At 40.2% G+C, this 20,453-nt stretch overlaps 3 protein-coding genes across 4 annotated transcripts; 2 read left to right on the top strand and 1 right to left on the bottom strand.

Moving 5' to 3' along the window:
* Positions 1-5,944: 5,944 nt before the first annotated feature.
* On the top strand, positions 5,945-9,278 carry LOC137247723 (CWF19-like protein 2 homolog). 2 transcript variants are annotated; one of them, XM_067778683.1, is made up of 5 exons: positions 5,945-6,237; positions 6,304-6,445; positions 6,526-8,016; positions 8,084-8,812; positions 8,865-9,278. In XM_067778683.1, the coding sequence occupies exons 2-5, from the start codon at positions 6,359-6,361 to the stop codon at positions 8,988-8,990; spliced, it is 2,433 nt and encodes an 810-aa protein (XP_067634784.1). In that variant the 5' UTR covers positions 5,945-6,237; positions 6,304-6,358; the 3' UTR covers positions 8,991-9,278. The 2 variants fall into 2 exon arrangements, with proteins under 2 accessions (XP_067634784.1, XP_067634783.1); XM_067778682.1 differs by having other exon boundaries at positions 5,945-6,445.
* Positions 9,279-12,897: 3,619 nt separating this feature from the next.
* Positions 12,898-13,908, top strand: RpS19a (Ribosomal protein S19a). The gene is made up of 3 exons (XM_067780666.1): positions 12,898-12,982; positions 13,220-13,290; positions 13,365-13,908. Exons 2-3 carry the CDS (start codon positions 13,220-13,222, stop codon positions 13,762-13,764), a joined length of 471 nt encoding a protein of 156 aa, XP_067636767.1. The 5' UTR covers positions 12,898-12,982; the 3' UTR covers positions 13,765-13,908.
* Positions 13,909-15,808: 1,900 nt separating this feature from the next.
* On the bottom strand, positions 15,809-16,380 carry SNRPG (small nuclear ribonucleoprotein G). The gene is made up of 3 exons (XM_067778681.1): positions 16,225-16,380; positions 15,995-16,142; positions 15,809-15,923 (listed from the first exon to the last, which is right to left on the bottom strand). The coding sequence occupies exons 1-3, from the start codon at positions 16,254-16,256 to the stop codon at positions 15,873-15,875; spliced, it is 231 nt and encodes a 76-aa protein (XP_067634782.1). The 5' UTR covers positions 16,257-16,380; the 3' UTR covers positions 15,809-15,872.
* Positions 16,381-20,453: the final 4,073 nt, after the last annotated feature.

Below are 20,453 nucleotides of genomic sequence, written 5' to 3'. Positions count from 1 at the left end.
AAATTCACTGCGAATTTTGTTACTCAAATACATTTGGTTTTCGTTTCACAAGTACCAGCCACTATCAACCATACGGTCGGGTCCGAATATACACGGCACAAATTTTTTGTGAGCTGTTTCTTATTTTATATCCACGTTTTACGAAATTATTTGGTTTATCGCTATTATGGATGAAAGCAGATCGATCCCACGTTTTTTGTTTACCTCCAGCTGTCGTAATCCAAGCAATAATCTTTTTTTCCGGAAACTGCGTGTTTCCTCCTAGAGATCGCCGGTCTTTTTTTCCTGTTTTTCGATACTTTTGTATCGCAACTTTCGCCCCATCACCAGTCACTAGGTGTGTTCGCACGAAAACGCTCCCAAGTGGACCGTAACCGTAGACCATAACAGCAGACCGTAACAAACCTGCTTCGCTTTGAAGACCTGACGATGAAGCGAACAGGAAACCGGATCCGCTGTCGGAAGCCACTGCCAGGGGCCTCCGATGCCATTCAACGTGGGGCACGACTCTCCCCTGAGATAAGAGTCTCAAAGTCCTACTACGAAGCTAGCCGGGCAACATACGTCTATCAAAAAAAAAGTTAATTCAAGTTGGGAATTAATTCTGTTTCCTAGTTTAAAAGGGCTTTGCGGCAGTTAGACATTTGTTATGGAGAACTCGTCAAAACTCCGAAAGATGATTTCTAGTGGCTATCGCCCCCACAGAAAGGCAAAACAAAAAAGATGTAGACATTTTGATATGGAGAACTCGTCCAAACTCCGAAAGATGATTTCTAGTGGTTATCGCCCCCACAGAAAGGCAAAACAAAAAAAAAGGTGTAGACATTTTGATATGGAGAACTCGTCCAAACTCCGAAAGGCTAGTGGTTACCGCCCCCACAGAAGGCCAAAAAAAAATATTTGGGTAGTCAATGGGAACGCTGACATCCCATTCCCCGAAGGCACTCGGGCTACAGAAAAAAAAGAAGAAAAAAAACACAAACTCATTCATTCTTGTCCCTAGTTCTCCCAACCGCAACGCATAAAGGGGTCTTAAGGACCTGCCTCTGGGACTGGTTGGGGCCACTAGGGTCAATGTCCTACCCACACAGGTTGGTCCCAACACACCCAGACGCAACGCAGAGGCGGTCTCTGGGGACGCGCTAGTGGGACTGGCTGGGGGTGCTAAGGCCTCCCGTTCATTCACCCGGGACACCACTCCTGCCTCCGCCGCAATGGGTGGAGCGGCTTCAAGGGCCGCTCCCCAGACTGGTGGGACGGGAAGAGGTGCCACTTTGAATCCCAGCTCAACCCGTCACAATCCAGGTGGTATTCTGCGGTACCACCGGAGACGTGACTGAGCTGGGGTCCTACCATTCGCTCACACACTCACACCAGACAACACAAATTCGGCTGAGAACAAAAAAAGACTAAAAAAAAAAAACATTTCCAAAAAAAAAAATACCCAAGTTAGCGGACAAAATTATTCCAAAGCCGACTAACGGACAACATTCCGGCAACACAAAATCCCACTTACCAAAAAAACTAACTGCGTGCAGCACTGCCTCGCTGGGTGAAATAAAAAAAAATCCGGATGACTTGACGTGTAGTCCGTGGCTCCATCGGCCACTGCCCCCGATGACCATCCCGGACAACCTGATCCGTCTAACCATCCCACCGCAACGTAGGCGGCAGCTTCTGTGGCTGCTCACTCGGACTGGTGGGATGGTCAACTTCACAGGTTGACCCGACTGACCAGCGCCTCAGGCGCCACGTTGGGCGCCATCTGTTATGGCGCCCTCAGAAACTGTCAACGATGATCACTTCGGACAACTTGATCCGTCCAACCATCCCACCGCAACGCAGGTGGCTGCTCCTGCGGCTGCTCACCTCGGACTGGTGGGATGGTCAACTTCACAAGTTGACCCGGAATGATCAGCGCGACAGCGCCTCAGGCACCAAATCCCGTTGGGTGCCATCTGTTATGGAAACGCATCTACGGTGGAAGCAGTAAGGAAGGAGGTCAGCATGATGTTGTGGTGCACAGTGGCTAGTCTTTGTCGGCTGGGGCGGGTCCTTGCCAACCTTACTGTTCCTGCGCCATAAACAGACAAAAGTTCCTATCATGCCTATCAAACTAGCAGCTGTCAAATTTAAAATAAACTGACAGAAGCGCAGAGACGACTCAAAACGCTTATAATTCAAAATAAAACAACATCCGGCCGAACCGGATGTCACGGACAGACCGTTAACATTCAAAAAATTTAAACTTCAAAAAAAACTAACGCAAAAAAAAATTACCGAACCGGACATGGCCGGTTACTAACGCTGAAATTAAAAAAAACGCTGAAAAATTAAAATAGAAAAAGGAAAGGGCCGGATATATCTTGGGGGCGCCGCGGGTGTTGTTGCGACGCCCGGTGCTATGTCCCACCCTCAAATCCATGGCCACCGACGCACCTATTTTTCGGTGGCCCCTTACCTGAAATACCCAAGTGCCTTCTAAATCAACAAGACGGTCAGCATTCCCATTTTACACAACATTTATTGACAATTCACTTAGTTAAAAAAAAGGACTTTAAATGAAACAAAATTGCCAACTTACGCATAAGTGTTGGCGGTAATTGTGCTTGGGAAACTTACATATTTGTAATTAGATGGTAGGCTAGCTAAATACTTATCGTATCTATTTTAATTTTAAAAAAAGTTTTCCTTTTTTTATTTTCACCAATGACATTATAAGTTAATGCGTTTTGAAGTCTTGATTCTTTTCATCATAATTTTTTTGTTTTTTAACCTTTTTATTTTGTAAATTGAAAAAAAAAATTTTACATATCTATACATCCAAAAGCAGAAAATATAAATGGGGACCTACAATTGCCAATTGAATCCTTTTTTTTTATTGTAACCTATTGAGCTCTTCTCAATGTGACGTTTATAATTTTTACTGGGTAATTAACGTTAACTGCCCATTGGTCATGGTATTTATATATATAACGCCCCATTTAAATTTCATTTTATGGACTTTTAATTTCAATAATCCGAAATCTTGAAATTGACCTGATTGAAACCATCATTATCACTTTTTAATTTTCTTCTCATATATGTTTTTGGTGTTGCTTATTGGAGGTTGGAGCTGGTGCTGGTGGTAAGCCTGGTGGATGGAGCGCGTTTGGTTGGCGCTGCCGATGGAATACCGCGCCTTGGTAGCACTGCGATGGTGGTTGCGCAATTGGCGGTGGATGCGCTCGTAGTTGGTATGGTCGCCGTCGTCGTAATCGTCGTGTAGCTCTCAGTAAGGGCGGGTATCGAGTATTCCCTTAAAAATGGATTCAAATCTATGCCCGTACAACTTTGTGAAATTCACTGCGAATTTTGTTACGCAAATACATTTGGTTTTCGTTTCACAAGTACCAGCCACTATCAACCATACGGTCGGGTCCGAATATACACGGCACACATTTTTTGTGAGCTGTTTCTTATTTTATATCCACGTTTTACGAAATTATTTGGTTTATCGCTATTATGAATGAAAGCAGATCGGTCCCACGTTTTTTGTTTACCTCCAGTTGTCGTAATCTAAGCAATAATCTTTTTTTCCGGAAACTGCGTGTTTCCTCGTAGAGATCGCCGGTCTTTTTTCCTGTTTTTCGATACTTTTGTATCGCAACTTTCGTCCCATCACCAGTCACTAGGTGTGTTCGCACGGAAACGCTCCCAAGTGGACCGTAACCGTAGACCATAACAGCAGACCGTAACAATTTTTTACTACGAAAATTCTTATGTTATTTAGCATTTGCTTGAATAAAGAAACTTATATTTCTCTATACTACAGTATGTATACATAAAACCAGTGCGCGGTTGCATTTTATGAGTTGCCATAGTAAAATTTTATTATCAGTTATTTGTATGCAATATTTTACTTTTGGCAACTCTGTTCGTCATCGTGTCGTGATTACGGTCGTTAAAAACCAGCAATGATCGGCTGATGGTGGTCCGCAAACGCTTTGCAAAGGAGTATTGTTAGAGTACTCCAACATGAAGAAAATGGAACACGTAATCGAACAATTTTTGCAGGGTACCAGTCGTCTATAAAAAGGTTTAAAAAACACTATTGAGCAACTGATTTAAGTAATCGAACAGCGATTGAACAGGTGATGCAGGCTGTTTACTATTGTGAACGATTTTATCAAACATTCGCCACTTGTATGAATTTACAATGATGAAAACAAATTGGCGGATAGTCATAAATCAAAATAAAATAGGTTTTATATTTAGTTTCAGCTTTTTTGACAGATAGTTAATAGAAAACTATGTCAAAAAGCTGCAACTAAATTTCAAACCTATTTTATTTTGACTATGACTAAGCGCCATTGTTTTATTGTTAAAAATGTTTGGGGAAATAGTTATCTCACTTTTTCATGGTAGAAAATGGTTTTGTATTTTTCCGATAAAGTTTCGTCAGTTTTTCTAGTTGGGAATCCAAGACAAAATTATTATTATTATTATTTGTATCCTCTTTGGTTAAGCATTAACGAAGTTTTCGCTGCTTTGGTGATATTTGTGACTGAAAGGTGAAAGTTTGATATCGATGATTTAGTACAATTGTACCAAATTTGTTCAAATCGCTATGCTTTCACGGCGGCGGAGGGATAACACGCACTCTATGGAGAATTTTAATAGTAAAATTAAAAAATGGTCTGGCAAACTTATTTGGCAAAATAAGCCCTACCAGATTGTTAAAAACTCCAGATGTTGGATCCATAGACAAAATTAATAAATTCCTTACGTTAACTAATCTTACGAAATTAATCTAGTGTTAATTATCTATAAGCTTTAAGTGAGTCAAAGTAATTCCTTTCGAATGTATGCAACAAAAAAAAAAAAAAAAAAAAAAAGCGAGCCAAAGGTGTTCTTACCAGTCATTGTTTACTCTATAGTTTGGCAGCTTAAGTAGAGGTTATGTTGCGAATAGAGTGGAAGGCAGTGGACTAGGCAGTCGAATGTCATATAATGAAGGAATGGTGTTCGGAGATTTTTCAAAGTTAAAAAAAAATGATAAAAGCTTTAATATAAATAAAACTATTGTTTTAATAACAACAAAAACGCCATATATATTCTGTATACATAAATTTGTAAGGATTATCCCACTTTACAATTTGAATTAAATAATCTAAAGTTTTGTTTTGAAACTGAGTCGTGAACTGTGCGTGTGAATGTGCGAATTTTCACCGATCAGATGTTAGTTGCGCTACTTGGTAAAATTTACAATGTTACCAGTGCTCCTTATCTTTGGTAAAGAAAGCACTGGCGCTTTTTCCCCCTAGTAAATAAATCAATAAAGCTGATCTAAATGCGGCTGCCGTGGGGTGGTGTTAGCGTGCTATGCCTACCACGCCGAAGATCCTGAGTCCTAGCCTCGGCCAAAGCAACACCAAAATTTTGGAAATAAGTTTTTTTTTATTAGAAGACTTAGAAATAAGCGTGACTTGGCAAGCACTCCGAGTGTATTTTTGCCTTGAAAAGCTTCTCAGTGAAAAATCATCTGCCTTGCAGATGCCATTCGGACATTGTAAACTTTACCAAGTAGCGCAACTAACAGCTGATCGCTCAAAATTTGCACACACATACAAACATCACTATTGGCCATATTACGGAAATCTTAGGGAAATTGAAGTTAAATTTTTAAACAGACATAAAATGTTATAATTTTGGAATATATAGCATCTAGGACACCTTAATTGCAGTAATTCAAAGAAAATGTTTGCTTATACTCAAGTATTTAATATTTTTTTCAAAATTTATCTTTAATATTGATGGAATGATTGATCCAATGCAACTCTGGTCTTCCTACTGTTCTTCATTCCACTTCATTCGAGTGCCTATTTTCACGGCCTGCGAGTGCCTTCCACTCTATTTGCAACATAACCTCGAATTAAGCTGCCAAACTATATAGTAAACAATGTGCCAAACTATATAGTAAACAATGCATTCGGATTCGGCATAAAATATATAGGTCGCGTCCAGCCAATTTGTAGGAAAAACTAAAAGGAGCACGACGCAAATTGGAAGAGAAGCTCGGCCTAAAAGATCTTCGGAGGTTATCGCGCCTTACATTTAATTTAAGTGCTATATATTCCAAAATTAGCAAAATTTATGTCTGTTTAAATATTTAACTTAAATTTTGTGTGCTAATTTTGAGCGACCAGCTGTTAGTTGCGCTACTTGTTAAGGTTTACAATGATACATAATATGGCCGTAAGTTGAAGTCTGCGATGTGCGAGTTTGTAAAATTATAATTTTAATTATAAATTTGAAAACCAGAGGAAAACAATAGTAATCCCATTTTAAATTACTAACTACGTGGATAACAAACAGTATGGACTTCGTAAAATTCGAAAGCGCTAAAGAAAAGGAGCGCATACGTCAACAGCTGCGAGAGGCGCGAGAACAAATGCTTGACCAGGTATTTATGAGTTTCAAAACAAAAAAATGAGGGCATATTAGAGCTACAAATTTATTTATTCCTACTGTTTTAAAAATAAGGCCAAGCTGCGTAGGGAGCAAAGATTACAGCGTGAAGCTGCACAGGAGCTACGCGGGGAAGGCAATTGGATGTTGCCTGCAGTGGCAGCAAAAATTAATAAACTTGGTAAAAAGGCGAGCAAATCTAAGAGATCAAAGAAAAGGAAAGAAAAAGCGAAGGCAAAGAAAAGTAGTAAGAATAAAAAGAAAAAAAAGAAGTGTACTTCTTCAGAGTCAGATCCCGATACCTCAGAGATCGGTAGTGACGATAGCTCTACAGATGACCCGAGTACTTCATCCAAAAAGAAGAAAAGGAAGAAGAAAGAATATTCATCTTCAGGATCGGACTCCTGGGATATGCCAAGCGATGATAGCACCTCAGATGATAAAAAAGCGAAATCAAGTAAACCAAATACGAAAAATCTAAAGAAAAAGCGTAAAGAAAATACAACTACTTCTGACTCAAGCTCTTCGTCGGATTCTAGCAGCAGTAGTAGTAGCTCAAACAGTTCGTCTGAAGAAGACCTACCCAAAAAACTAAAAAAAGAACTTAAACATAAACGTAAAAGCTCATTTGGAAGTGATCTAACAAAAAAGGTTAAAAATAAATTGAATAAAAATGATATTCAAATTGATAGTGATAGTGATGAACTTGAAAAATGGGTGGAAAAACCGCCGGCAATCACCACGAGCTTATCAACATCACAATTGCAGCGCGACAGTTGGATGACTGATCCACTGCTCTTAAAGACGTTTAGCAAAGAGCGCAAAGAAAAAGAGACTGCACAACAGAAACACTGCGAAGCTTATGACCCTGCCAAAAGCACGCGCGAATTAAATCCTTACTGGAAAACGATGGGAACGGGTTTGCCAGGTTTTAAAAAGCCTAACGAAGAAAAAGATGACAGCGATGATGAGCAGTTAGCCAAAGCCTTTGCAACTGCTGCAGCAAGTAAAGCTAGAGGTAGTGGTGGTCCAACAAAAAGTTGGCACAAGCAACCCGCCGATAACTTACATTTAGGCCAGAAAGCAAGTGCTGCGAAATTGTCCATTTACAGCTCGGAAAGCAGTAGCGAGGGGGTGGAGACAGAAAAATCCCACACGGCTAGAAGCTTTTTAACTGATCAGCAAATGAATGAAATGGGTGCGAAACTGTTAAAGGCCGAAATTATGGGCAACGATGAATTGGCAGCAGAGCTTAAGCAAAAACTGGAAGACGCAAGAAAGAATCGTGCAGCTTTTAAGGAGCGAAAACTTGCACAGCCAGCAGAGTTAGATAGAGGCAACAACAAAGATACAACAGCCGAAGATGAACATATTTTGCTTACACGTACTGATGAACGGGGCAATACACGCCCACTGTCACAAGCCACAACAGCACGTACTGTTGATGAACGTGAATTGTATGGTGGGCGTAAAGCACGCAAGAAGCAGCGACGTCTTGAAACCCATGCGAAAGGTGAGCGTATGCGTTACTTTCCCGATGATGATAAATACGACATTAAGCAAATGGTGAGTCAATTTATAACGGTTTTATATATAAATGGAATTTACTAACAATTTCGATTTACACACATAGTTTGAGCGCGAAAAGTATACAAGTGCTGGTGATGCAAATTTAGAATTCGCTAAAATTGCTGGTAAACATAAGATTCCCAATGATGATTTAGATGATATATTCGCTGATGAAGTACGCAAAGATGTTGCACAATCTTCCATCGATCGTAAAGAAATGCAACGCGCAGTTATGGAACATCAACGGTTAACTGCGCAATTAGATAACTGCAAGTATTGCTTTGATTCAAAGAAAATGGATAAAAGTTTGCTGGTATCCATGGGGGAGCAAGTTTATATCGCTTTACCATGGCATATTGGCATGCAACCAGGACACTGTATTATTAGTATAACACAACATGTGAGTTGTTGTATAGAACTGGATGAGAATACATGGTCGGAAATGAACGATTTTCGAAAAGCGCTCACACAAATGTTTGCGGCACAGCAAAAAGATGTTGTGTTTTGTGAAATCGCTACACGTCTTCAACGACGTCCACATTTGAGTTTACATTGTATACCCATATCGGAAGCGGAGGCAGAAATGGCACCATTCTACTTTAAAAAAGCCGTTGAAGAATCCGAGCTTGAATGGAGTGTTAACAAACAGTTGGTAACGTTAGGCCGTGATGGCAAGGGGTTACGCAATAGTATACCAAAGGGTTTACCATATTTTTGGGTTAATTTTGGTATGGAAATGGGGTTTGCGCATGTCATTGAAGATGAGGATCGTTTCCCTCAAAATTTTGCTTTGGTAAGCATTTTTTTTTATAATTAGTGGTTTTTATCTACTTTTCTTTTCTTAGGAAATTATTGGTGGCATGTTGGAATTGGATGCAAATAAATGGCGTAAACCTCAAAAAGAGCAAAATAGTATCGCGAAGGTTAAAATGTTTGCTGAATGGTGGAAGAAGTTTGATTTCACTAAATAAATAACAACTGTTTCAGAATATATACGTGTTGGTTGTTCAAACAACAAAAATAAGAGAAAAGGCAAAGCTCTGCATAACATTGTTCAACATACCAAATAGCATTAAATTTTCTTGCTCCACCACAAAGGCGTTTCCTTTAAAGTTTTTATTCTGCTATTTGCTCCGCTCCAAAATATAACGTAGCTTATATCAGAGCATCACTTTTTATTGAGTTAATTTTGATCTTTAATGATATTTTTATTACTTTTTTAGCTTAAGTTTCTAAATGCATTTGGTGTACTAAGAACAGATATAATGAGACACAGCTTCCTTTATGACTCAGAATGTTTGCTGGGGAGGGTGTGTATAATGTGTGTAAAGCACATACTACGTCGTAACGAGAAATTCAGAATGGGGAAGAGCGCGTAATGTCATTGTAGATAAAATATGGTAACTACGAAGCCTCGAAGGCTGTTCCACAGAAGCAGAAACAGCAAAAAAGCCAATAAGTATATTGGAAACAAGGCTTATATAGTTCAAACTGCGACAAGGGATCGATTCAAACCGGGATATACAATACAAGAAGCAGCAGACACCTAAGGCACATAATAGAAGCGATACACACCTAGTAGTAAATAAGCGGAATGACCCGAAATAGCCAAGATGCTTGAAGCCATTTTGCTCTCGTATTTCAAAGAAAATTTGCAACTAGCCTGTCATCAGAATGGCTTTAGAAAAATTCATAACACTACCACCACGCTAAATGCCATTAGCACCCAGATAAATTGCGGTTTAAATTAAAACCCCCACCATAGAACAGTACTCGTTGCGCTAGACCTATCAAAAGCTTTTGATACGGTCAACCATGGCACGTTACTGCGAGACCTGGAAGGGTCTACCCTTCCGGCAAATTATCTGGGTGGCCGGCAGGCATCGGTAAAATTTAGGAACGCAACATCCAAACCAAGAAAATTAAACAAGGGGTGCCACAGGGTGTTGTTCTATCCCCACTTTTGTTTAACTTCTATATATGAAAGCTACCTTAGCAACCAGAAGGAGTTACTATGTTGTTGTTGTTGTTGTTGTTGTAGCAATGCTCGCACCACCTAATAGCCGCGACCGATCACAAATTGTCATCAATATCCTCTAACGGGAGTCCAAGGAAACTTGCCGTTTCAACAGGGGTGGACCATAAGGAAAGGGGTGTTAGAGGCGTTGGTTCCACATTACAATTAAAGAGATGGTTGGTGTCATGTGGGGACACATTGCAAGCGGGGCATACATTTTGTATGTCGGGGTTGATTCTGGATAGGTAAGAGTTTAGCCTGTTACAGTATCCAGAACGAAGTTGAGCAAGAGTGACACGCGTTTCCCTGTGGAGTATGCGTTCCTCTTCCGCGAGTTCTGGATATTTTTCTTCAAGTTCACCAAGGACCTGCATGTGTTTTTTCGCTTCATAAGGCTGGGTTCTCAGGTGCCGTATTTCCTCAAAATGCTTACGGAGATGACTCCTTAGGCCCCTAGGCGGTGCTGGTTCGTCAATCAGATGTCTGTTGGGATGCCCAGGTTTCTGGGTATTCAACAGAAACTGTTTGGTCAGCATCTCATTTCTCTCCCTGATGGGGAGTATTCTCGCCTCATTATGCAGATGAAGGAGTTACTATCGCTTCCTACGCCGATGACTGCACAATAATGGCCACAGGCCCAGGCCCAAAGTTCGATGAGCTTTGCAACAAAATAAACAGCTACCCCCCTGATCTCTCCAGTTTCTTCACCACGCGAAACCTGACACTGTCACCTTATTTACAACATGGACGTCCCAAACGTCGACCATTTCGAACATCCACGTCGATGGCACTACGCTACCGACTGTCTTACACCCCAAAATATTGGGCTGAAGGTTTAATGTGGTCATATAAATCGTTCCCGAGATGGTCGGGCTAGCACCTTAATGGAGGTGTGTTACCGGAGCGTACCGGATCTGTATCCGGCAAAGGACCATCACATCGATAACACTCCCCAAAGCCTTCGGGAAGCAACCTTATCGCTACAACAACAAACACAACACGTTTGATCAGGATCTGCATTTTGGTGAGCATGCAGCCGCAATTGTACCGAAAATCCAGAGCCGTAATAAAATCCTAAAATCTCTTGCTGGCAGTACTTGGGGAAAATATAAAGAAACGCTCATTACCACTTACAAAGCAATTGGCCAGCCGATTGCATGCTACGCGTCCCCGATAAGGTCGGCAAGCCTAAAAACTACCCACTGAAAGAAGCTACAGGCCTGCCAAAATACTGCCCTTAAAACCGCCACGGGTTGTCTTCTTATGTTCCCAGAACACCATCTACATAATGAGGCGAGAATACTCCCCATTAGGGAGAGAAATGAAATGCTAACCAAACAGTTCCTGTTGAATACCCAGAAACAGGGAACAGACATCTGATTGATGAGCCAACACCGCCCAGGGGCTTAAGGAGTAATATCCGTAAGCATTACGAGGAAATACGGCGCATGAAAAATCAGCCGTATGAAGCCAAAAAACACAAGAAGGTCCTCAGTAAACTCCACAAACAGGCGTCGGACCTTTATGCCAGGAATTGCCCGGTGAATCCAGTACTCAAAAAACAGTACCCAAAACTTGCGGAAGAGGAACGCATACTCCCCGGGGAAACGCGAGTCACTCTGGCTCAACTTCGTTCTGGATACTGTAACAGGTTAACCTCTTACATATCCAGATCAACCCCGACATACAAAATGTATGCCCCGCTTGCAATGTGACCCCACATGACACCAACAATCTTTTTAATTGTAATGTGGAACCAACGCCTCTAACACCCCTCTCACTATTGTCCACCCCTGTTGAAACCGCAAATTTCCTTGGACTTCCGTTAGAGGATATTGATTAAGATTTGTGATGGGTCGCACCTATTGGATCGGGCGAAGGACTGCTACAACAACAACAACAATGGGATTAAGGAGTCACCTCCGTAAGCATTATGAGGAAATAGGGCACCTGAGAACACAGCCGTATTAAGCCAAAAAACACAAGCAGGTCATCGGTGAACTCCACAAACAGGCGTCGGACTCTATACCAGGAATTGCCCGGTGAATCCTGTGCCCACAGAACAATACCATAAACTTGCAGAAGGGGAACGCACACTACCTAGGGAAACGCGTGTCACTCTAGCTCAACTTCGATCTGGATATTTTAACAGGCTAACTCTTACATATCCAGAATCAACCCCGACATACAAAACATATATCCTGCTTGTAACGTGTCGCCACATGACACCAACCATCTCTCCAATTGTACTGTGGAACCAACGCCTCTAACACCCCTATCATTATGGTCCACCCCTGTTGAAACTGCAGTTTCCTTAGACTCCCGTAGAGGATATTGATGACAATTTGTAACGGGTCGCACCTATTGGATAGGGAGAAGCACTGCTGCAACAACAAGAACAGCGTAGATCGTAGCAGAGCTTTTACTTGTTTATGCTAAGCATATTAATGATCAGAGCCGGAGCACTAGCAACCAAACAAAGTTACATAGAGCATAGCATTTTCAATCACTGTTTTTATGCGTATCCCAAGATGCCTACGAAAGTGAATCTGCCGACAAGATCTCCGGTATGCTACTACAACTTTTTATTTCAAAATTTTTTGTGTGTACATACTAGTTTGAGGAACTTACCTTAAAACTTCAGCTAAACTAGAACGATTTTTTATAATTGCTTCGTTCACATCCTGACTTATCCTCTCCAATCACAAAATTTTCATAATTCAATTTTTATATTTTTTTAAAGCTCGTTAAAGAAAGATTCACACAAACTCTACGCACAAACGCAAAGCAATCAAATTTTAACTGTGAACTGTGATCAATTTGTTGTGATTTGTTTTTCTTTTAATTAACCGCAGCCAACTTCATAGTGGAACGACCTGTCACACAGTAAACATAGCTAACTTAACTATAATATGTTCTTTCTTCCGGTATACTTTGTCAAGCAAGGTGATTTTATTGTCAAAATGTTAAATAAATTAATAAATTTTCATATTTACAATTAACTTTTCGCAATGTGATGTGCCCAAGGGTTACCCTCATCCTGTTCAACAGCTGAAAATCAAAATTTGCGCACATGCATTCTTTGTGAACGTATTTTGAAAACTCGCGGTGGCTACGCGTCAGCAAATGAAATGTGACTTGCTCCATGTGAACTAATTGACATTTACCGTTTTTCCTTTACAGATGCCTGGTGTTACAGTTAAGGATATTGATCAACATGCCGTTGTTAAGGCTGTAGCCGTCTTCCTGAAGAAGTAAGTATATAATTCGTTGAGATCAGTGCAGCATAAATGTGTACTAAAGTGGCTTGTTTTATTTCACACCATAGGACTGGCAAATTGAAGGTGCCCGATCAAATGGACATTATCAAGACTGCCAAATACAAGGAGTTGGCACCATCTGATCCAGATTGGTTTTACATTCGTTGCGCATCAATTTTGCGTCATTTGTACCATCGCAGTCCAGCTGGTGTTGGCTCAATTACAAAAATTTATGGTGGTCGCAAACGTAATGGTGTCCATCCATCACATTTTTGCCGTGCTGCTGATGGCGCTGCGCGCAAAGCTTTACAGTCTTTGGAGCACGCACGCCTTATAGAGAAGCATCCCGATGGTGGTCGTAAACTTACTCCCATTGGTCAGCGTGACTTAGATCGTATTGCCAATCAGATTGTGAGCAAGCAACGTGATGCGGCAAAACAGACAGGACCGCTCGTTATCTCGAAGTAATCTTAATAAAAAAACTAATAGTAAATAAAGGGTTCAAAAATTAGTTCGGTCAGTTCAAACAGTTGGAGTGATGCTTCTTTTGGTTTGAAAAAAAAAGAAGAAAAATAGTCTTTCATTACATCAATAAAAAGATAAAAACTAAAATCTTTTGCGTGTTCATAAATTTAATGTACCGGCTTGCCTAGGAACAGTAGAGCACGGGTCTACGTAGATTTATTTTATTTGTGTTAGATGAAGCGGTTTAGTCAGATTTGCTTTTAGTTGATAGAATGAATACACTAAACATCCTTCGCAAACATTTTCTGTTTTATAAGCGCCAACTGTTTTCACAGGTAGGATTTTACCATTAAAGCGATTCCGCCTCAAACTACGAAGAAGTAGGACCTGGTTGAACCTCTTCTCCATAATGCGCTGTCTGAAAAAATCCAGAAGCGGGTTGTAGCGATAAGGACACTCCCCGAACGCCTTAGGAAGTGTTATCGATGTTGATGGTCCTTTGCCGGATGCAGATCCGGTGCCAAGCCCGACCATCTCGAACGATTTGTTATGACCACATGCGACCCTCTAGGCCATACCGCCCTTCCACTCCCTAGATCCATGAGCACGGGATCGCCAGAGCCTCGGCTGTTAATGAAACTGGATTCTCACGGATAGGTGAGGTTGACAATTGGGTTTGGAGAAGCTATATATTGCGCTGGCAACCTGAAAGGGTTGCGCTACACCCCTTGAATCTTATATTTTAGTCGCCTCTTACGACAGGCATACCTACCGCGGGTATATTCTAAACCGCGGGTTGTTGTTGTTGTAGCAATGCTCGCCCCACCTAATAGCCGCGACCGATCACAAATTGTCATCAATATCCTCTAACGGGAGTCCAAGGAAACTTGCCGTTTCAACAGGGGTGGACCATAAGGAAAGGGGTGTTAGAGGCGTTGGTTCCACATTACAATTAAAGAGATGGTTGGTGTCATGTGGGGACACATTGCAAGCAGGGCATACATTTTGTATGTCGGGGTTGATTCTGGATAGGTAAGAGTTTAACCTGTTACAGTATCCAGAACGAAGTTGAGCAAGAGTGACACGCGTTTCCCTGGGGAGTATGCGTTCCTCTTCTGCGAGTTCTGGATATTTTTCTTCAAGTACTGGATTCACCGGGCAATTCCCGACATAAAGGTCCGACGCCTGTCTATGGAGTTCACCAAGGACCTGCTTGTGTTTTTCTGCTTCATACGGCTGGGTTCTCAGGTGCCGTATTTCCTCAAAATGCTTACGGAGATGACTCCTTAGGCCCCTAGGCGGTGCTGGTTCGTCAATCAGATGTCTGTTGGGATGCCCAGGTTTCTGGGTATTCAACAGAAACTGTTTGGTCAGCATCTCATTTCTCTCCCTGATGGGGAGTATTCTCGCCTCATTATGCAGATGGTGTTCTGGGGACATAAGAAGACAGCCCGTGGCGATTCTGAGAGCAGTATTTTGGCAGGCCTGTAGTTTCTTCCAGTGGGTGGTTTTTAGGCTTGGCGACCATATGGGTGACGCGTAGCACGTAATCGGCTGGCTAATTGCTTTGTATGTGGTCAAGAGCGTTTCTTTATCTTTTCCCCAGGTACTGCCAGCAAGGGATTTGAGGATTTTATTACGGCTCTGAATTCTTGGAACAATTGCGGTTGCGTGCGCACCAAAATGTAGATCCTGATCAAACTTCACACCCAAGATTTTGGGGTGTAGGACAGTCGGTAGCGTAGTGCCATCGACGTGGATGTTCAATATGGTTTCTAAACCGCGGGTCAAAACGAGAGGTTCCGACGACGATTTTTGAAAACCCTTGAGTCCCCGAACGTACATACGTGCCCTTAAAAAAATTTATTTATCTGCTCGTTTGGGTCATATACAAACTGAATGCTGCAATTGACTAAAGTGCTCTTCCGCCTATTTTTGGGACGTCAGGCAAAGCGGTGGGTTACTGCAACCAGTTGAGTTCATAGCCCACAAATGCGCTTGCACCTCTTACCGACCTAGTCTTGTTGCGTATGAATATAAAAATATGTTTTTAATTTTTTCAGTTACTTTTATAATTAATAAAATAAGTAGAATGAGTTGTCCCTTCACAATTATACCCGATCAAGCGCTTCCACCATCACAATGCTGTTACCACGAATGACCTGAAAGGAAATTGTGTACATAAATCTTTCACTATCTTGGTGGCATTTATTTCGAATCGCTAGACATTTACCACCATTCCAATGTTGTTCCTCGTACTATCCTTGCACTCTTCTACCGTTTCGTCGAGCACTACGTTCATGAATGGATCGAAACCACGCAAAATTCCCGCAACAGAGCGCCCGCCATTCAATTTTAGCAGCATTCGTTTGTCCATATACCTGCGGCCGGCAAACAATTGGTTAAACAATATAAAAATATTTTTTATATATTTGTATAGAAGCCGTCACAGGCTATACTTACTTTTTCAACTCTGGCGGATGTGCTTTTGACATTTTGTATATTGATAAATTATTACACAGCGATTACAATTGTATTTTATCAACAAATAACTTGTAAAACGATTGCAATGCCGGATAAAAATGGGAAAGGGCAGGGCATGGCGGAACGAACAGGAATTCAATATAGTGCTGCCATATTTATGCGGTAGTTACTCACGAACGTACGTACCAAAAACGTGTCAGCTGACACGACCTATCTTATGAGTGTGCAATGTAAACGAAAACTCACCGACGTGCAACGCCCGTACGTACGTAGCCCGTACGTACGTAGCCCGGAACGTAGAAATCAAAACAATTTTGATTTTTTCCGTAAGAACGTGTCAGCTGATCGCTCTCTCACTAGACAGAGCTGCCTAGTAAACTTTTGTGCGATAATTTTTGACCGTTTGCAGTTTTATGCAAAAACACCTAATTAAGTTTGAAAAATTGTGAAAATAATTATGTAAAAGTGCAGATTTATATTTATTTAATATTTATATTTATTTAATATTAATTCCAGCCTTTTACAACATCAAAAATTAAATTGGAAAAAGTTGATGTTTCCATAAGCATGCATGCAAAATGGTCAATGGCAACAGTGCTTGTCTGTAAACAATACACACACAAATATGTTATGTACATGTACACAGACGCACACATTGATTCCTACGGGCTTGAGAGTTCGGTCAAACGTGCTTCGTACGACGAACGTCCGTACGTACGGCACACGTCGGTGGGTAACTGCCGCTTTAGTTATCATTCACAATGTTATGTACAATCGATGCAGTCCACAAATCACAACCAGAGAATTTAAACACAATGACAGAGAATTTAAACACAATGAGAAGACGTTTTTTCTAGATTCCAACTTTTTTGCATGTGAACACGTCTTGCACTTCACCACACACAATCCAATTTCAATATTAACCAGTTAACAGCCTCGCTTCCAATAATTCAAATACTTTTTCTCTTCGGACTATTGACAACAGGACAAAACGTGTATATTCATTTTTCTTTCCGCTTTTTTTGGACGGGTTATTGCAGTCGACCTCGGTTTCGAACTGTTTTTCGCGGAGAACTTTTGAACGGGTAGAAAAACTTAACTCCCGTGTTTGTATTCTTAATACTGAAATAACTACGCGTTCTCAGATACCCCAATTGAAGACTTTTTTATAATTTTCTGAAGGACCCACATGGGTGGACTTAAAATTTCCTACTAAATTCGTTAAAAGAAATTTACCATCACAGCAACCCATATCTGATATTCCGATCCCTTTTTTGCTTCCCTGTGTCGCTTTCGACGAAGCAACCCCGGTAATTTTGACACTTCGTTCAGTGTCAAAACTCATGTTCCACGCAGGTTCCACTGGGTTCCACGCTAGTTTGACACTGACCGAAGTGTCAAACTGCCGTGTGTTAGAAAGGGAAAGAAATTGTTTCCCTCTCATATATATCATACTTGTAAACCTGTGCAATGCTCGGGACGACGAATCCGAATCCGAAAACGAAAATTAAAAATTTTATTTCTGTCAAAAAATACGGCTGAATTCTGTAATTCAGTCTCATCTCAAGTCTCTAAATTTGAGATTTTCCTTTAGAGACAATTTTTGTGACTTGAGATGATTTCGGTATTCAGTAAACGAAAGTCACAAAAACTATTCGCCATATCGACGAAATTCACCAAAATGATAATTTACTCATACATTTAACAAATAATACAGCACTGCATTTTGTCAACGTAACGTTGGGTAGTATTGTGGTTGAGCTTGCTAAGATGCCGATCACAATTTTTATAGAAAATCCCAAAGTGTGTAGGTTCGAATCTCAGCGGCGCCACATAGACTTCGATGTTTTTTAAGTATTTTCTGTTTTTTAATTTTTTCTATGCTTATTTTAATTTTAGGAATAAAAAAAATATATTTAAAGCGTTTTTCGCAAATAATTTTCATACTTTTTCTGAAATTTTCACGTTTGTGATCTGCCCCGGCAAACTCAAAATGAAACCAACACATTGGCAACATTTTACTTACACATACAAAAACTGCTAAGTTTTATGTTTCCATTCCACACCAATACACAGATTTTGACAATTTGAACAGACATATTTTGTTGCTTTACAGATGAGCCAACCATGTATAGTTGAACCATGATGTAAATGCAACAACAACGATTTGAGCCAGATAAATCCAGATAGAAGTCTGGTTCAATTTGTCAGCCAGATCCCTAAAAATCACAAAATTATCATCCGCAACTCTAGGAAACTCTTAGTTTATGAAATATAAGCTTTTTAATATCCAAATTTATTAAAATTTCAACTTAAGTCCTGCACTTAAAATTCGGGTCGGACATGTCGATAGCGGCATCAAAAGTCGCGTATTTGCGTCAAGATTCAGAATCCGAAAGCAGAGACTATATTCATAGATTAGATTGATACGAATCTTTTGCTTACGCTCTCATATTTTCGCTCTCACGAGGGATTTATCTTCTAGTTGTTGCTGGCAACAATCACAGATAAATCCCTCGCGCCAGCTGAAGCGGGTGCCAGAACAAAAAATGTGCCAGCCAAAACGAAAAACGTGCCAAAAATTTTGGTTAACTTTAGTTTGACCTACAACTGTAGAATAGCGTTCAAAAATTATGGGGAAAAGGATAAAAATACTTGTTTTAGTGTAAGTATTATTAGTTCGAAGGCGGAGGGTAAATATTATTTCCCATTCAAAAGTTATCACTAAAAATAGGTTTTGTAAATATGAACTCCCGATGCAACCAGTCCAGTTTGATCACAGAACCTGGAACCCCACACATGTAGGATAAGCCCTATCCATTAACTAATGTTAATGTTAATGTCCGATTTACTGAAATTTCAAAAGAATATATGGTTTTCACTGCGAGTTAAATGCGTTACAATATTTGACTAATTAATTTAATCGAAATGTAAATTTTACTTAGATTTGTTTATATTTAACTCTAACTAGTCGTATTATTGTAAAATAACTTTAAGGAAATAAATATTTTACGACTATAATTTTATTAAATGATTGAAACTATAATCGCCGAAATGTATGTCAAAACTCCCCTTTTTCAGATCTATTCATTTTTGTTTGGAGTGGCATCATTGACAAATGTTATAAAAAATGTGCATTTTGACAGCGCTCTCTCGAAACAAAGAGTTTCAAATCCATTCATCTATGCTATATTTTTATCTCTTAAAAGTTATTCGCGGAAAACCCGTCGGTACTATTGTCGGTTTTTTCGTTGTTCCAATGAAACAAACGAAAACCTATGAAGGTGGTGAATAGTGTTGCCAGCTCCGCAACAATATCTTTTTATTTTGGTAGAACATTATAAGGTGGTGCCACGTCGACATAAATGCAAACCAACATACACTATCAATAACTGTGTTTTTTTTTCACGCGTATATACGATTACGCTTAAACTTTATATGGACTGCTAAGCGACGAACTTTAAATATACCTCTGAAATTGCTACGCATAAAATTAAAAAAAATAAAAAAAAAAATTAGTACTATTAAATTTCAATACGCATTATACTCAGATGTAACTGAAATATGGGAACAAGTGCAGAATACATACATTTGTCAAAAAAATAAAAAATCGGACTTTATAGAGATTTTTATGCTGATTCCAACAGTATATTTCTTTTTTGGTGCAAATGAAAGGTTTAGGGGTAATTCCATGTCAAAAGGCGAAATTATGAATTTTTCAAATCAAAATATCTCTAAAACTAGTGGATGGATTTCAAAAATTAAAAAATCGAAAAATAACATACAAATACCTTTCATCTGATGTATATATGTCTAACTTTTTTAGTCTTTATTTACCAAAAATTTGAAAAAGCTCTTTTTTGCATTCGTGAACGAGCTGATATTACCTTATAACTCTTATGTTTATTGTTATGTTAGCCGATCCAACACCGGCTGCGCCATGCATAGTAATTCTATGTGGAACACCTTTCTGCATAGGCGGCCTTCGGCGCGCTTATAAAAAATAACCCTGGGCTACGCCATACCAAGCCCGGGTGTGTGGTATAACCGTGGCTACCGCCACGGTGATGTCCTTCTGCGTAGTACACCCTTCTGCCAGCACCCGAAATAATATTAGACTACAAATTATTAAAAGTGTTTAACAACAACAAAATACATTGATAATGTATGTTTGTTTGCATTTATATCGACGTGCCACCACCATAATG

The sequence above is a fragment of the Eurosta solidaginis genome, chromosome 4 (genome assembly GCF_040869045.1).
Source record: "Eurosta solidaginis isolate ZX-2024a chromosome 4, ASM4086904v1, whole genome shotgun sequence".
Taxonomy (NCBI): Eukaryota; Metazoa; Arthropoda; class Insecta; order Diptera; family Tephritidae; genus Eurosta; species Eurosta solidaginis.
The sequence above is the reverse complement of the archived record's forward strand: the minus strand, read 5'-3'. Positions and strand labels throughout refer to the sequence as shown.

Bases quoted from the DNA above. Each gene is read 5' to 3' on its own strand.
- SNRPG (XM_067778681.1), bottom strand. From the start codon at position 16,256: ATGTCAAAAGCACATCCGCCAGAGTTGAAAAA. The intron at 16,143-16,224 runs GTAAGTATAGCC...TGCCGGCCGCAG, and splicing joins CATCCGCCAGAGTTGAAAAA to GTATATGGACAAACGAATGC. The intron at 15,924-15,994 runs GTAAATGTCTAG...ATTTCCTTTCAG, and splicing joins GGAACAACATTGGAATGGTG to GTCATTCGTGGTAACAGCAT.
- LOC137247723 (XM_067778683.1), top strand. From the start codon at position 6,359: ATGGACTTCGTAAAATTCGAAAGCGCTAAAGAAAAGGAGCGCATACGT. The intron at 8,017-8,083 runs GTGAGTCAATTT...TTACACACATAG, and splicing joins AATACGACATTAAGCAAATG to TTTGAGCGCGAAAAGTATAC. The intron at 8,813-8,864 runs GTAAGCATTTTT...TTCTTTTCTTAG, and splicing joins TCCCTCAAAATTTTGCTTTG to GAAATTATTGGTGGCATGTT.
- RpS19a (XM_067780666.1), top strand. From the start codon at position 13,220: ATGCCTGGTGTTACAGTTAAGGATATTGATCAACATGCCGTTGTTAAG. The intron at 13,291-13,364 runs GTAAGTATATAA...TTCACACCATAG, and splicing joins GTAGCCGTCTTCCTGAAGAA to GACTGGCAAATTGAAGGTGC.